At 38.2% G+C, this 17,742-nt stretch overlaps 1 protein-coding gene across 3 annotated transcripts in view; it reads right to left on the bottom strand.

Moving 5' to 3' along the window:
- The window catches only part of RNGTT (RNA guanylyltransferase and 5'-phosphatase), a 409,198-nt gene that overhangs the window by 167,569 nt on the left and 223,887 nt on the right, over positions 1-17,742 (bottom strand). For all 3 annotated transcript variants that reach the window (XM_026654244.2, XM_026654251.2, XM_026654249.2), the window contains one exon: positions 663-731. In XM_026654244.2, coding sequence (XP_026510029.1) covers positions 663-731 — 69 coding nt within the window. The remainder of the gene's footprint in view (positions 1-662; positions 732-17,742) is intronic.

The following is a 17,742-nucleotide window of genomic DNA, read 5'->3' as shown; positions in this document are numbered from 1 at the left end:
AATAGTAGCAGCTGTGTAAAGTCACTGAACACCAATTTGTACTTAATCTGGTCTATTACCACTGTGGTTCCAGTGCTTGGTCACAGACCAATGCTTCAACAATCCAGAGGCTTCATAAAAACAGGAACTGAATGAGAGGGAACTGCTTACCTATTTATTATTTTGGTCTTTGTACCAAACTGCACACGTGAAATGGCACATAGCAACCTCCTCCTCTGACTAAATTCCTGTTAATGGTTCTAAAGACACACAGAACACAGCATACAGATTCCATTCAGTTCTGTAATGGCAATTTTATTAAGAACCAGGAGAAACAGAAATAACAGTGTATCTATGGCAGTTCCTAATTTGTAATGAAAGAGGTGCCAGGGCTCAAGCAATTTTTTTACTTTCTTAAATGACACAGTAAGCCCAGAGGTGCCGGGGCTATGAACTGCCAATCGTAGAGATGCTGGGGATCAGCCCTGGAAAGCCCTGATAAATTAAGCACTGATCGACAGTAATTCCACCAAAGCAAAGACTTCTTGATGGTGAAAAATGTTCATTAGTAGCAGATGGTGAAAAATTTGTCATTAGCACAAGTGAAGGAATGTAACTGGAAGATTTCAATCCTATATTTTAAATGTATTAAGATAATAAAATTAAGTTCCATTGCAACTTACACCTGTAGGCTGAAAAATCAGTCCATCCACTTCATGACTGACTTCTCTGGCAAAACTTCCTTCAAGAAGCTGTAAAACAGAAACAAAACAAAAATAATATTTCCAATATAGAGGAAAGTGTTTCATTTGCAAGATTCCACATTGATACAAGTTCCATAGTATTTCAGTAACCTCTTTTTAAAATAAATAGAATATCATTTAAAGCGTGGGTTCAGAACCTGGGCAACATGAAAAATACAAGGAAAAAACAGATCTGGTGGAATTAAATTAACATATTTACAAATAATACTCAGACAAAAGTAGCAGGGATACCTCAAGATACAGCACCAGTTTGAGAAAAACATTAGGGTTTGAAAAAGGATGTTTGGAAAACCTGATGATTCTATACACTTCAGAAAAGTACTGGTAACACAAAAGCTGTTCAAGGATGGGACAAGATACCGTATATACTCGATCATAAGCCGGTTCATTTATAAGCCGACCCCCCCCCCCAAGATGGATAAGTAAAAATGGAAATTTTTTATAACCCGTTCATAAGCCGACTCTATAATTCAGGGGTCAGCAAACTTTGGCTCCCGGGCCATCAGGATAAGCCGCTGGTGGGCCGAGATGGTTTGTTTACCTTGAGCGTCCGCAGGCACGGAGGTAAACCTAAGTAAACAAAGTGTCCCGGCGCGCCAGCTGCTTACACTGACGGGCTGGGACAGCAACTGGTGGGGAAATTTTTTGGGGGGGAGAAGCTGGGAGTCAGGGGAGTAACCCCTGTGACCACCCCCCACATGACCCCACCCCTAGCCCAGGACCCCCACACTCTCCCCATCCCATCCCTTCCCACCTTATCTGGGGTGGGCCAGGGGAGGATGTCTCTGACCTGACTGGAGCTGCTCCGGCAGGCTGGGCAGCACGGCCGCAACATGTTCCAGCAGGCTGGGCCGGGTGGCACGGCTGCAGTGTGCTCCAGTGGCATGGCCACAGCCTGCTCTGGGGGGCGGGGCCAAGCAGCATGGCTGCAGCCTGCCAGCCCCGGAGCTGCAGCTGCTTCGGAGGCTGGGGGGAGAGCAGCGTGGCCAGAAGCGGAGAGACTCTGGCCCCGCCTCTTCCCTTCTGGCTATGCTGCCTCTCCTTGCTCCCTCTGTTGGGGGGAGGGGCTGCGTCCCACCTCTACCTCTCTATACCCGTTCATAAGCCGACCCCCTTCTCTGGTGCTTCCCTTTTTTACTAAAAAAATTTGGCTTATGAACGAGTATATTTGGTAGGTTTCTACAAAAATGCAATTAATAAAGTTGCTATTTTAAACATATGAAATACTAATTTTTTTTTCAGATTACATTACATTTGAAAATAAAAGAAAATTTCCAGTGATTATATACAAAGTTTTTGTAAACCAGAATCCTTAACATGCATAACCCAAAAACTATTGCACTAATTAAAGTCACCATCTGAATTAATGTGCTGTTATATATAACACAGATTCTGACTTCTGTTGAGGTGAACATCAAGATTTATCTACCTGAGAGAAATATTTACCAAACCAAACAAAGGGGTCAGGATTTATGTCAAGTGACCACATATCTCAATGTAACTAAATATGAAGTCTCTGAGAACAATGACTTCATGGAAGCTGTGAGTGACCAGAAATTGTGAAAATCATGCCAGTTATATAGGTACCTAATATAATTTATAATTTATAATATTGGCTTCTCTACAATCATCTAAAGCTGTGGGCTACCATGGCAATGTTTGAAAAATAAATTAACAGATCAGTTAATTACCTCAAGATCAAATAAAACAGCAAAAACAGATATATAAAACAGCAAAATGTAACTAGCTTTAGGAAATTTTGAAAATTTTGGCCAAGTAGTGCCTCTCTTGGAATGATCTCATTTAAATGACAGGGACTTCTCAGTAACTAAGCTACTACTTAAGGTGAATTAGTGTATCAGAATCCAGCCTAGAGTAAGGAATTAATTTTAAAAGCATTGAAAGGTACCAGACAAAGATTTGTGTCTAACTGTAGATAATGCTACACAGCAGTGTAGCTCAACACACCACAAATAATCAGAATGCTAGTGTCCCACCTGAGAAAAAAAAATTACTTCAACTTGCGGCTGATAACTGCATGTGATAACCACATGTGATAATTTACCTTTTTTTTTGCCAGACATAAAAATTTTATTTAAAACACAAATATAGTAATTGAAACATTTATGTTCCTTCTATAAAGAACAAAATATAAGCATCATTCATTATTGCTTTCCTTATTCAGTTTTTAGAAATAATTTTATTAAAAACATTTTAAAATAGTTCTCAGATGTGATCAAAAACTTAATTTTCAGTATAGGACTAGATGCTGAGTTGAAAATGATCCATTGAGTTGTTAATTTTCGGTACTGTAGCATCCACATTTAGAATCTGAAGTCCTAGCACATACTCAGATAATCGTATAGTTCAAGTGTCTGAAATTTGCAACTGAAACTCATGACCAGCAGCTATTAAAATGATTGAGATTTTTTTTTAATCTTCAGAGCTTGATTATCACATGAAAACCCCAGTAATTAGGAAAAAACCAACATATTAAAAATCTGGAATATTTACTAGATATTTGTTCAAAATTAAAAATAATTGTTCATGCATTTCAAAGTAAAATGTAGTGAGTCACTGCTAATCTTTGCTCTAGATGACCAATGTTGGAGATCATGTTAAAAAAAACCCTTGATAAAATATTTTTCTGCACTGCTGACTCTTTCAGGTTATGCATGAAATCTTTAATCGGGATTGTTTTTCCTGTTGCTGTCTGCTCTGGACCTGATCTTTGTATAAATTCAATTTAAAAAAAAAAAAAAAAGTCAGGATAAGAAAGTGTTACAACTGAGTTTTAAAAACCAGCAAAATCAGAAAACCCAAATTTTATCATATTAAGAAAGTGTTTAATGCTTTCTTTTATTTGAATAATTTGAAAAAGCCCTGCTTCTCTAAAATTACCAATCCGATTGGATTAGCTCCCTTAGGTCCTTGGCTGCCCAATTTGATCAGGAAGAAACTCTTGTAGACTTGAACTTAGACTCTCCTCAACTTTTGAGGCATCTAAAGTTGCATTTTGCATGTACCTCAGTCAGTTACATATACTGCACCCTATTCACATGTTCAGATGTCAATCCCTTTCTGAACAGAACTGTTGGAGGATCTGCCTTGGGACCATCAGTGGTTTGCTGACAGGGGCTACAGGAGCACACGTAGTACTGGAAACTACTTATTTTCTAAAAACTGATTAGATTTCAAGTATATCTTTATTTTTTTCATTTGACAGTGCTGTGTATATAGTTAATTACACTTCTCAGTATACTATACCCAATGATCTCCACATTCCTGCATTAAGCCCTACTGACTAACCCCACATGATGATAAGAGTGCTTAGAATGGCCCTCTCTTAAGAGAAGCTTTTCTTATGTGCAAAGATAAATAGGCTTGTCTTTCTGACATCTCCTCATGGATGTCCAGCCATCAGCTTCAACACCACATGGGCAAAACAGAACTCTTGACCTTTCCTCCATCTCTCAGTCACCATGGACATCACTATCCCCACGTCAGTCAGGCCCATAACCTGGCCCTTAGTTTTTCAGCCCTTTTCCTAGATCACCATATCCAGGCCATACCAAGATCTGGACTTTCCTCTCTATCTATATAGTTAAAACTGTCACCCAGGTCTTCATCATCTCAAGTCTCAATTACTGCAACCTCCTCCTCTCTGTCCTTGACAAATCCCACCTTGCCCCATTTATACCCATTCAAAATGCTGATACAGAGATAATTTCCTAACTCATCACTTCAACCATATCACCCCTCTTTGCATGTCAACTGTCTCCCCCTTCTCCACCACATCAAACAACTTGTCCTCAACTTTGAAGGCCCTTCATGGCCTATGCCCACCCTACCTATCATGTGCTATCAAGATATCTACTCCTGCCTCTGCTCTGCAAATGACGCTAGACTTCATCACCCAATATCAAATTTTAAAACTAGCACCTTTACGTCTTCTATCATGCCATCCCTTATGCATGGGAGGAGGTCCCTGTAAACATCCACAATGTGACCTCATTGTCCTCCTTCAAATGCATCCTTAAAACTTTCCTTTGTCTTGATGCCCACTCCTCACTTTATATGAAGTATAAAGACCACCCAAATCCCTGCTTGGCGCTTAACTTTCAAAATGTCGAATCTAAACTTCTTTGGTTTTGCTGAATGAGATCATGGGGCTTTCATGAATATGTATTGTGAAATGTCCACCTTAACTGAAGGGGCAAGGATGTTGAATCTTCAATAAAGATATGCTCTCTCTCAAGTGTTCATTAGGCACTGAATTTAAATAGGGGTCAAAAACCAAGAACAAATCTGTTAACAATTGATGACAATCCCTCATTACTCTTATGATGTCGTAATTTCTCAAATTTTACAGTTGTCAGAATCGTTAAGTATAATATTCCCAATATAAAAGACAAGCAGAGAGAGAGACCTGTGAAAACATTAATACCACATCAAGAAGCAAAAAAGGATTCCCCCCCTCCCTTGCAAAGGTCACAGAAATAACTTCTCCCCTTCTTACTATACCTGTTAGTTTTTCTGTCATTTGGTCAATCAGTAGAGACCTATAAATAATGGACACCTGTCCTGCAAGTTGTGGAAGCAGCTGACTGGTTAGGGAGTTATTTCATCTTTTAGTCCAATATGGGAAACTAAATTGTGAAGCAAAAAGAGCAACAGGCCGGTTTTCTTGCCTATTATTACCATGATAGAAAATATCTTACTGTTTATTCTGATTAACCAAACCACAGAAAACAAACTAACAGGTAATAGGATAAAGGTTTATTAAGTACAGTAGTCTTAGTGGGGCTGGATTACAAGGGTTTTGCCATGAGGCTTTTATCTTATGCTGAGTGTGCTTGTATATTGCAGAATATGAAAAATATCTAAAACATCTGCTTCTATGTTTTAAGAAGATTCTAAAAACAGTGGCATGAACAAAAAAGGGCTGCTTGAATTATGAGTAAACTTATATTAAATACTTTTTCACTATCAAAATTTTAATATTACGTTTTTAGTTGTACAAACTTCTAATTGTAGATACGCAAGATTTATCTTCAAATAAGCCTCCTATCTTCCTGTTTAATTTACCAAACATGTTAACATTTCTAATGAACTTGAACAGTATAATCTATTTAATCGGCACCATGATAAATGGCACACCTGCTTAACTGGGATGACTGCCAGGGAACAAATAAAATGCAATGCATTTCAATGATGCTTTGTACAAAAAAGATAAATGATGCACACAACCCAGTTTTGCTGGTACGCTATTTTTAGTAGTTTACTGGTACGAATTTCCACCTGTGAAGCCCTTGACTCACTTCAGGTAGTTTCCTGCTCTACACTGAACATTAAAAGAGGACATATTTCCTCCACATGGTTTACTATTTTAATCATTTTCTATTATTCTTATTTTAAAAAGCAATTCATGAATGAAAATAATTGTTCCAGCTAATATGCAAATCCTGGCTTTTGATTTGCTGAAAACAACTGTTTAAAATGTGTGAATCAGGTGCAGACTTGGCAGAATTTGATTTTAATTTTTTTCTAATCTCAAGGGATCAATGTTTATTTAAGCATTTTTTCTATTTATTGATTTATATTTTCACTCACTGTTGCAGGAAATTATGGGAGTGGGTCAGACAATTATTTAATGACAGACAATGAGATTCAAATAGTGAAAGCTTTATAAACTGTTAGAACACAAATTTTCATCATCACATGTAAAAATATACAAAGTAAATATCCTTAAACCAACAAATCATATCTCTTTTTTCTATTCATTTACTAGTCCATTTGTAACAACGCTAATTCAAATGGTTAAATCACTGCACTTGGCCAAAAAGTCTTACTTTGCCGATCTGTAAATTTCGATGATCATCAATGGAAATATTTTTTCATCAGTTTGTGTGTGCGCAGTGAAATTGATATTTACCAACAAAAATAAATCCTTCCAAGCATAGTCATGTGACAAGAAGACTTCTGTTTAAAAAAAAGATTTCTCTTAAAAAATATTGTTATCTGGAGCAATTTATTATTTTATTTATTATATAATTTAATCAGTTTGCAAATGTAAATGTTATGGCCTGATTTTGATGAAACTATCTCTCAGCCAATGGGACAGTATTTCCTGAATAGCGAGAAGGTGAATGATCAGCTTCCTGGGCCCCTATTTCTTCTTTAGAATTTAAAAAAAAAAATCTGTTTGACAGCGACAGCCAGGATTCTCCTAGAGGATGTTTTGGTGTCTAAAGCATTCCAATCAACACAATTTCTAATCAATGGTTTGGTAGCTCTGAGGCAAGGTACCCAACTCTTATGGGTTTTCAGAGGTAATTTCATATGAGAGAGATATACAGGAGTTTGAAACTTCCAGTCCATGCTCAGACAAATTCCTCTCCTGTCTCTTCCTTGCACACTTTAAAAAATATATTATGAAACTGTAGATTTCTACAATCTGCTGGATATGAAATATTTATTAATTTATTTGTACTAAGTAGTGATTTTCTATAAAATAATTTAACTGAAGCACCATAACCAAGATATTATGAGTAATGTGTTAAATTACATTATATAACAATCTCTCTTAACTACTTAGCTATTTTGCTTAAAGTTCTGATGCAAAGGATCAGAAAATAATTGTTTTCCAGCAAATACCATGATTGCTATGTATTAAACTCAAAGAGTTTATCATATGGAAAATTTCATTTTGCATTTCATTATATGAGACAAATATGCATCTGTGATTTTCCCAATCAATTTCAAAACTGCTGTAGGCTAACTTAACTCAGTTTAAACCCAAACTCTCATCAATTCTTCATGTACCAACCCTTAGGTATTATACCAAAGCCAAGTTCAAATTGCTCATTTATTTTTTTCTTCATAATGAAACTTGTGGAGGAAAGGACCGTTTGCTTAAAAGTATTAGAGGTAAAGCTATTACCTCACCTACACCTTGTCTCATGCAAATAAGTAACATTTTCATTAGCTATATCAGATGCATATTGTTTGTGAGGCCTTAGGCTGTGAGAACATTATAAATGTTAACTGTATGCAATCAAAAACAATACACATTAATGAAAACAATCTAAAACATTTCAGAAATTATCAGATACTATGATGATGGGCACCCTAGAAATACCTTAGATAGACTAGATTCCCAGGTTTAAAAAAAAAATAGCCGTAACTCTGAATTTCCTGAGTATCTAGTGCAGGGGTAGGCAACCTATGGCACGCGTGCTGAATGCGGCACGCAAGCTGATTTTCAGCGGCACTCACACTGCCCGGGTCCTGGCCACCGCTCTGGGGGGTTCTGCATTTTAATTTAATTTTAAATGAAGCTTCTTAAGCAGTTTAAAAACCTTATTTACTTTACATACTACACTAGTTTAGTTATATATTATAGACTTACAGAAAGAGACCTTCTAAAAATGTTAAAATGTATTACTGGCACACGAAACCTTAAATTAGAGTGAATAAATGAAGACTCGGCACACCACTTCTGAAAGGTTGCCGACCCATGATCTAGTGTTTGGTTTGGGGATAATTACAACATCCCTGTCATATTTTGACCCTTAATTTACTAATACGAAGTCTCAACCTTAACTTCATCTTAACAGTTCGTTGGCTGGGAATTTCTTTGACTTTTACAAAAAATATTAAATTTCATTCTTAAAAACTAATTAATAAAACTGAAGAGAATGCTATTGAACAATATTTCTAATAATCTGAAGACATGTAGCATCAACTTTAAATCATTTTTTAATCTTAACTTTTAATAGCTATTTGCCAGTACACAGTGCTTAATTTGTACCAGGGCTTTCCAGGGCTGAGCCCCGGCACCTCTAGGCTTAGCAATTCAGAACCCCAGCACCTCTGGGCTTGATGCACCATTTATGAAAGTAAAAAAATTGCTTGAGCTCCAGCACCTCTTTCATTACAAATTAAGCACTGCCAGTAAATCACAGCAGCTCAAAGTAGCCACTGTCCCAGCCAGCTAAACTGGGTTTAGGGGTGATCAGATTAACAGCACAGTACAAAGCAACCAAGTTGCAGCTGTCTTACTGGTTTAGAGGAGTGTGTTACATGAAATGAGGAACTGAGCTCTTTCGGCTCCTCCGTTCCAGTTTATCTGCTTTTTAAGGACACCCTTATGTGCCTTCCCCTGACACTACACAGAGGAGCCAAGGCAGTGCCAAGGGGAGCCTTTCATGAACTGATGCCCACTCTAGCATGTAACCAAAGAACCTTTAGAAGGCAGTGACACCTGAGCCAAGTAATCTATCAATAATAGGGTTACCATTCGTCCTGATTCCCCCGGACATGTCCGGCTTTTTAAGCTAAAAATAGCGTCCGGGGGGAATTTGTAAATGTCCGGACTTCCCCCTGATGCAGAGCGCGCAGGGTTAACAGTGCTGCCGGCCGGCCGGTGAAACTTACATGGAGCTCCGACACTCAGCCAGAGAGAGCACGTCCTCCTCCTCCTCCCCCCCTCCCTCCCTGCATGGCAGATCGGCTCCGGGAGTCTGGAGCTCCTCCCCCACTGTTGCCCAGCGTGCCGGACGAGCGGCTCATGCAGTTCCTGAGAAAGCCCATGGAGACATTAGGTGAAGAAAGGCCAACAACAAGGGGGCTAGGGGGTCGGAGAAGGGACAGGGAGGTTTTGGAGGGAGCAGTCAAGAGACGGGGGGGGGGTCGGGAGTTGGGGAGGGGGCTTTTGGGGGGGTGGAGAAGGTTTTGGGCAGTCAGGGTACAGGTAGGGGGTAGGGTCCTGGGGGGCATTTGGGGGGGGGCTTAGGAGGGGGCAGTTAGGGGACAAGGAACAGGGAGGCTTAGGTAGGGGTTGGGGTTCTGGAGGGCAGTTAGGAGCAGGAGTCCCAGGAGGGGGCAGTCAGGGGACAAGGAGCGGGGGGAGGGTTGGGGGTTCTGAGGGGGGGGAGTGGGAGGGGCAGGGGCGGGGCTAGGGCAGGATGGGGCGGGGCTAGGGCAGGACAGGGGCGGGACTCCTCCCGTCCTCTTTTTTGCTTGCTGGATTATGGTAACCCTAATCAATAAGATACACGTTTAGCCTCCCTCAGACCACTTACTCATTACAATCAATAGAATTGTTGCAAGCAAATTATCTTAGAAGAAAATTTAGTTGAGTTATAGCTTATATAAAATCATATAAACATAATATTCAGGAGTTATCTGAGTTATTGATCTGACCAGGACTGCAACCTATATAATTAGAACAATTAAATACAGGTCATTAATCATTAGCCTAATTACAACCTAATTTCTTCAAATATAGCCCAGGCTATATTTTTAGCTACAAGTCTGAAGAGTCAGTGTTATTCCATTATTTAAAGTAATTTGAAACAAAGAAATAATGACAGCTGATACATTTCTTAAATGATCTAGGGTCTGATTTTAACTAATGGATTTACTTGTACATTTTCTCAAAACATTCATTCTGTGCTCAAAGAGAAAGTACTGTAAGTTTGGAGAGGATACACTGTATTTTTCATAAGAGGTTTAATCCCTGCTTGAAATGAAAAATGAAATATGGTTCTGCGACCAATGCCTCTATAATATTATTTATATTGACACAAACACTTTTACCACTAGAAATATTTCTTTTTAGTTATCTTAGCTCTGTTAAACAGAGAATTTCTTTCACCATGGGTAACAGATTACCAAAACAACTCCTTTATCTAAATGTTTTAAAACTTTTTTAAAAGCCTTTTTTGCTAACACCTTGAAAAATTCTGATGTAGGAAGACATTTTGACAGGATAGATTAAAACAATAAGCACCTTTTACTATTATTATATGTCAGTATGCTTGGTGCTATACAGAAACAGAGGATGATACAGTCCCAGCCTCAAAAAGGACATTAGTACTATGTAAAAAGAATATATTTACACCTGCATCTAGTAGTGTACACTGAAACATTAAAACTTTATAACTTGTTTTAAGTAAATTTAAATTTTGTTACAAGATAGGAAAATTAATCTTCATTAGATCCTAACTGTTCAACAAAGATCAGTCTTGCAGTCTTTGATGCTCCCTCACTAATATTCTTTTTTTAAGTGTCTACTTTGTGAATTAACTTTTAGCCAACTTTTAAGAACATTTATTTTCTATAATGTTTATAGTCTTTAACGCAAGCCTAATAGGTTTGGTATATGCTCTAATAAAAGACTGCCATCATTTACAGCTTTAGATCTGTAAATGATGCCTCTCAATACGATTTCATATTTTCTCAAGCATATCATAGTTTGCAATGAGACATGCACAGATTACTAGCACTTAGTACTACTTATATTAAAAGGAAGCTAGTAATCCTCTCTGTCTCTGCACTTCCTTCCTCTCCCCCCACTCCACCCATGCATCCCATCACCCTCCAATAAAGAGATAGACCTTGATCATGTCCCTACAAAACATCTGCAGTGTGAGTGTTTTGTTTGTTGTATTAAACTAGTTGTCTTTGCCTTCCAGGGCCTATATCGCTGACTTGGCCTCCTCTGCCTGCCTCCATCACACTTCCTTTCTACCAAGGACAATGGCCTCAATACCCATTTCATCACCTTTTCATCTCCATGCCTTCTTGCAAGCTTCCCCTTATTTTACAAACCTCAATATAAAATTGATTTACTCCCAAGTACTTGCACCTAAAAATCCATGATGATGTTTTATACCCAAAGCAGGAGACATACATCCTTTAACATTTATTGTGTTTTAACAGCGTGCAATAATACTGATGAATGCAGTTGAATTAATTTAAAATATTTTTGGTATTAAGATGACTATTTTTCATCATATTCTTTATTAGTCAATAAGATATAAAGTGGTTTTTCACCTCTGATGTCTGTACAAAGAAAGATCTTTAAATAAAGGAACTCCGTGTTATACTCCAATTACAGGTCTGTACAGTGGATTTCTTACTTGTGTGGGCATACCTCCTGGAATCGGATTTGGATAAACAAAGTTTGAATGCTTATATGAATCTTTTTGTCTAGAAATATGACTGGAGATTTCATGAGAATAGGCTTCTTGTGAGATTTCTGTTTTTTCCTTGTTATGGCTAGGGCAAAAATATTTTGAGAATAACCTACCATGTGCTATTTAGGAAGCCCTAATTTTAGGTTACATCAAGAACTCCAGTGGTGCATTAATTGTATTTTATTTTAAATTAATCAAACTCTTTAGCACTTCAAAAAAGTGTGGTTCATGTCTGCTTTGACTTTAGGTCAGTTACTTTATCATCAAAGCCAATTTGCACATGACTAATTTGTCTTTCCCCACCTCACTCAGACAATAACTTTTTACAAACTTAGGTCCATACAAAGTGATTGGAAGCCCTGGGGCTGTTGTCACCCACCCCCTCATTGTTTTGAACTCCAGCTTTCCAACTTTATTTCCTGAAAGAGCAGACAGGAAGAAGAGACAGCCTGGAGCTGGTGGGGGACAAACATCTTCTGAGACTATGTACTAGGACTAATTGAGGATTCAGCTCACTTGGCAACCCTGTAAAACACAGAGGAAACCTTATACAATAGGGACAAACATAGAATATGTTAAAGAAATATGGGGCTAGGAAAAGGGATGTCTAATTCAAGTTCTGAGAAAACTCATGCTCAAATTGATCTCCTGTTGAGACAAAGCATCTCTTACCTTTGATTCATTTATAAGTTTGATATTTATTGGGAATGTCTCTTTAAAATTGAGAGAATGGGGTCAAATTTTCAAAAATGCTTAAGTGACTTAGAGCCCTATGTCCCATTTTCAAATGTGGCTTGAGACTCACTGAATGTCACTGGGACTAAGAAACTTTTCATAATGGGACATAGGTGTTTTTGAAAATTTTACCCTAGGCTTCCAAGTAAAGCCACTATAAAAATTGAGAGAAAATATGCATGCCCATGAAAAAAACTAAACAATTAAGTAAAATCACCTTGATCAATTACATAAAGGTTTTGGCAAAAGGTGTATCAAAGCAATGAATACTAGATTTAAATAATGTCACAGGTAGGACATACTTAAAGGAGTAACAAAAAAAGAGAAGGCTCGTGCACTACAATGTTGAAGGTGAAGCCATGGAGTGTTACACAGAGCGTGGTGGAAGTGAATGATGGATCTCTTATCTTGTTGGTCTATGCTGGCTCCAGCCCCAGAGCAAGTTACAGCTGCCCAGCATCTGCTCTAACTTATGCCACCTAAGGATTAGTGATCCATATCTGAGCTCCATCATACCTGGAAGTAAGACGGAAAACAAGCAAATGCCCATGTGCTACAATGTGGGGAGAGTATATTTGCAGTGTCCATCCAGGACAGATGATACATTTTTGTTTCCTTTTAGGTTCTAAGGATGAGGAGAAGTTTAGGTTTATTTCACGTTTGGGCTGCATAGTACGGGTGATGGTGTAACACTGAGTGAGGAGGAAGTGATATTTATTGTATATTTGGATTGAAGTGCCTCTACAGGTAGGCAGTGAGATTTCGGTTTATACTCTGTAATATACACTGGTGTTTCTCAATGTATTTGGGTATATTACCACTAAGATTTGTTTAATATGCATTTTATTAGGAACCCAGAGACTTTCAGGCATGAAATGCCAATGAAATAAATTATTATTTTATTAATAATGAGACTAGATTCACAAAAACAAACATCTTGTACTAAATTTAATATTTTTCCCATGAATATAATGAGCAGAAATGTCATTTAAGTCACATTGCACTTTCTGGGCTTTTATGGTCATCAGTGATGCTCTGAAATGTGGGCCAGGCAAAGAGAAGAAAACTGTTAGAGTAACTGTAGCAATTAAATTAAATGAAAAATTTAACTTCCTAATAATAAATTCTCTAAAGAAGTTTTAAACAGCTTGTGGAAAAACAAATAGTCCAAGATAAGTTTTATTTTCAGTGAAACACTACATAACAATTTACTGTGATTTAACTGCCTAGGATACTCAAACCATCAACAGATTTATATTTTATTATGTACTCTAAAAGAAGCCTGATGTTCCCTGGCTGAAAAATGAATAGAAAAGCCACACTGGAAGAAAGCTGAGTTCTTGTAAATTCTACAATAGATTTTCATGCAAAGTCCAAATATATAATCGTTCATGTAACCACCCACTCTGGATAACACAGATTCTGGATGTAACAAACAAAAGTTGGAAAAACTGATTTGTCTAGATATACCATTGTGCACTCTAATTTGTAACAGTGCTCAGTAAGAAGAATAAAGGCAAGCTTCATAAACTCATCCAGTTATAAAATACTATTTAATAATATTACTTACTACTCCTTTTCTGAAGTGGGATCTGTTGCAGCAGATGAAATAATATAACGAATTATGGCGAAATCATAGGCAACTGACTGGGGGAGAGTAAAATCTTGAATTGTCTTGGTGAAATTAAAAAATAAAATAAAAATTCAACTATATTCCACACAAAAAGCTACTCAGATTACATCCTGATCTACCAGTAAATTAACCATCATACTAAAAGGCTACAAATAACCCCTTTGCCAAGTTAATCATTTTGGCACAAGACATTAAAAACATCCAATTACTGCAATAGATTTGTTTCCTATAAGAATGAAAGTAGATAATGGCAACAGTGTGATACTGATGCTCACTAATATGATCAGGAGACTAATTAATATCCATGAATCATTTGTAGCATTCAAAACATGATTAATGTCAGGTCAAGTTTAACATGCGATAGGGTTTTATTAGTAATGTTCTGCTATCCCACAGCTTGTCAGTTTTTTTAAGTAAGCGCCATCTGTTACACATGGGAATAGCCAACAGTCAAAACAAAAGCATTGTTGATACAACTGGTCACTCAAGTATGTTTTGAAAGTTCCACAGGACAATTACACCGATAATTCTAAACATACTAGAGTAGTGATTTTGTATATGGTTTCCTAAACAAAAATGTATGCTAATGATAGTAAGTTTGTAGACCAATAAAGAGACAAAATAAATATGATTTTATTACACTAAAATTTAAGTTTGAATATAGAATCTTACTGTAATACTGGATATGATGAACAGGACATTACAAGCCAAAATCCTGTTATGGGATTAATGCACATGACTTCATACCCCCATTCTGAAAATGTGCTCCTATATATAGGTTTATCTTCTTTGGGAAGCATTTCTGACACAGAAAAACCCTTGTGACAGTATTTTGCCCTCATTTTAAAAAATTTAAAAGCACCCAATTAGAGTAACTACAAATTATATGACCCCTAACCTACTGCTTGTGTGACCACACCCTTATAGTTAAAGGGACAGCCATCTAGAAAATCACATTCCACATGATGATTTTGTATCAACTATATAAGTAGCACCCAATGTTTACTATAAAAAAAAAGAGTAAAGGGAAACATCTTTATTTTTCCAGTTTGTTTACTTTGTAACATTTGACAGCACTTCATGTAAAGTCAGTTTTGATGATCAGCTGCACTTCTCTCACATGCTAGCATGAGGACATCACTTCCATGTACTGTGCTGAGGGGAGTTACATACAGTACACACTTCTACAGGCCCTCGAAAGCCTGTTCTACGAATAATAGTAAAAGCAAAGCTTAAATGACAATGAAGTGGCAACAGATAAGTGTGTGGCCAGAGAGAAAGAAGGGGGGAGAAGATGTGGGATTCAAAACATTTGGTGGTGCTGCTCGTGGTCCACTCTCCCCAGGTTAAAAAAAAACATTTATAAACACCAGCAGGGACACAGAAAAGAAACTGTTACTTGACTTACCTTACAGTGACTGGTGGCTCTTTAAAAATGTGTTGTCCAAATACAATCCACAGATGGTGTGCTTGTGCCCTGTGTGCTTGAGTTTGCATTCATTTGGCCAGCAGTTAGCACTGGAAGAGGGGGGCGAGGGGCATCCTGGTGCCCTGAGTATCTTCATGTCCCTCCAATTGAGGGCTTAAGGGGGAGCAACCCCAACCACCTCTCAGTTTCTTTGCTAATACAGAATTCGGGTACTCTTAAGCTCCGTAGCAGAGGGGAAAGAGGGCGAGTCGTGGAAACTATGTGCACAACACATCTCAAAGAACCATAGTTACTGTAAGCAATGGTTTCTTTTCCTTTAAGTTCTTGTTCATACACATTCCACTAGTGGTGATTCACAAGGAGTGACGAACTGATGGAGGTGGGTGCTGGAAATCCAATTAAATAAGTTCTAAGACAGCCCTGCCAAAAAAAGCATCAGACTGTGATGTGTCTACTGTAGAGTAATGTTGTGTAGAGATATGTACGGAACAGCAGGTAGCTGCCCTACATATTTCTACTATGGGAACATTCCTCAAAGGAGCTATGGAAGCGTCACAACCCTCGGTGGACTGGGCTATGACGCTTTCAGGAGGGTCTGCTAGCTAATTCGTAGCAGTCTAATACAACTAGTCATCCAATTACAAATTCTCTGGTTCAAAACACATTGACCCATCACCTTTTTTTTTGCAAAAGTAAATGTTACTCATCCTGTGCACTAACTGCAGTTCAAGATGTCAGTCACTATGGGTGTGCCACTTCAGGTGTGCATGAGCCTCTTAAGCCTTTGATTAGAGATTCCTAGCTAGCAGGAATCCATTCGGACCACACGAGGTGGCAGGCACCAAGGCTGTATAGGGGTGCACGGATGAACTACCCTCTGTTCCTTTTCTACAGAATCCAGAACTGACAATAGTACTACAGAGCCAAGTACTACAGAGGATCTAATGGCATGGAGCAGGGCATAATGCTTCCAAAAGGGATGAATTGAAGACCAGGTAGCAGCTCTGCATACCTCAGATACTGGGACATTCTTCAAAAATGCAGTAGATGTCACTTGCGATCTGGTTGAATGCGCTCTCACCCCTTGGCCGGGGGGGGGGGGGGGGGGGGGGGGGGGGGGGGAGGGGAGGATGAGGACCAGCAAATACATAACAGGTATAGATACAACCTGATATCCATTTCAAAAGTCTTTGAGCAGAGCCCCCTATATCTGTCCATGAAGGAGATCAGTCCTACCACGCAGCACACCCCTTTACAGCTACTCCTATGCAAAATCTCTGGCTCAGGCATGCTGGGCACCCCCCCACACACACACACACAAAGTAGAATACATGTCTGTATCACATCTCAAAGAACCACAGTTACAGTATATCTCAGTTTCTTCAATAGTGAGTTTTGTTTTAGTATACTACATATAACTAAAACAATTTATAGATGGGAAAGTTATTTTGTTTAAGGGTAGGTGAATGCTGTTTGCCATATCATGGATAACGTAAACAGTTTATAAATGTGCAAAGGCGAGTGATCTTAACTTACCTAGTCTTACAAAACCAGGAATGTATTTTAATTCAGCTATTGAAAAGAAGCCATTCAAGGAACTCAGGCAAATGAATGAATTTAAGAATCTTAAATCTAAATTAAATTCTACTGTTTCTTTCTCTTTACCAAGCTTTAGCTTGTGTCATCTCTCCAGGAATATACAGTCTAAACAATCTGGTTTAACAGCAGCAGCTGTTAGTACCTTGAATTACAGTAGTATTTCAATATCCCAAGAAAACTTTAAATCTAATCTCTTTGGCAGAGTGTTTATAAACTCCATCCTATCCAACACATGTTGAAGCCTTTGTGATGTTGTCATGTTGCAGAAGTGATGGCCTACTGGAAGGTTGCTGCTTCTTTCTGTTGTTTGCTTGAAAGAGATGATGTTGAAATGAGTGCTGTTGAAGTTGGGAAACGGGAGCAGAGTGTTGCTGGTTGCTCAATTCAGAGAGATTTATATATTTCTTTCTATAACATTACTGAAGGCACACCTCTTTCCGGGCTTGCCTGGATTCAAATTTCCAGCTGCAGTCACCCTTTCATTGGTTCAATACCTTCATGGGTTGGTCCAGGTAACATCTTCAGCTTATTAATATGCAATTTATGAATAACTATTTATCAAGATTCTAACTGCCTTTGTTTTTCTAATGGGAAATTCTCAGAGTATCTCTAAAGTTT

Source organism: Terrapene carolina, unplaced genomic scaffold (genome assembly GCF_002925995.2).
Source record: "Terrapene carolina triunguis isolate 2854851 unplaced genomic scaffold, T_m_triunguis-2.0 Scaffold42, whole genome shotgun sequence".
In the NCBI taxonomy this organism is placed as follows: domain Eukaryota; kingdom Metazoa; phylum Chordata; order Testudines; family Emydidae; genus Terrapene; species Terrapene triunguis.
Note: the sequence above shows the minus strand (reverse complement) of the source record. Positions and strands in the feature narration are given on the sequence as shown.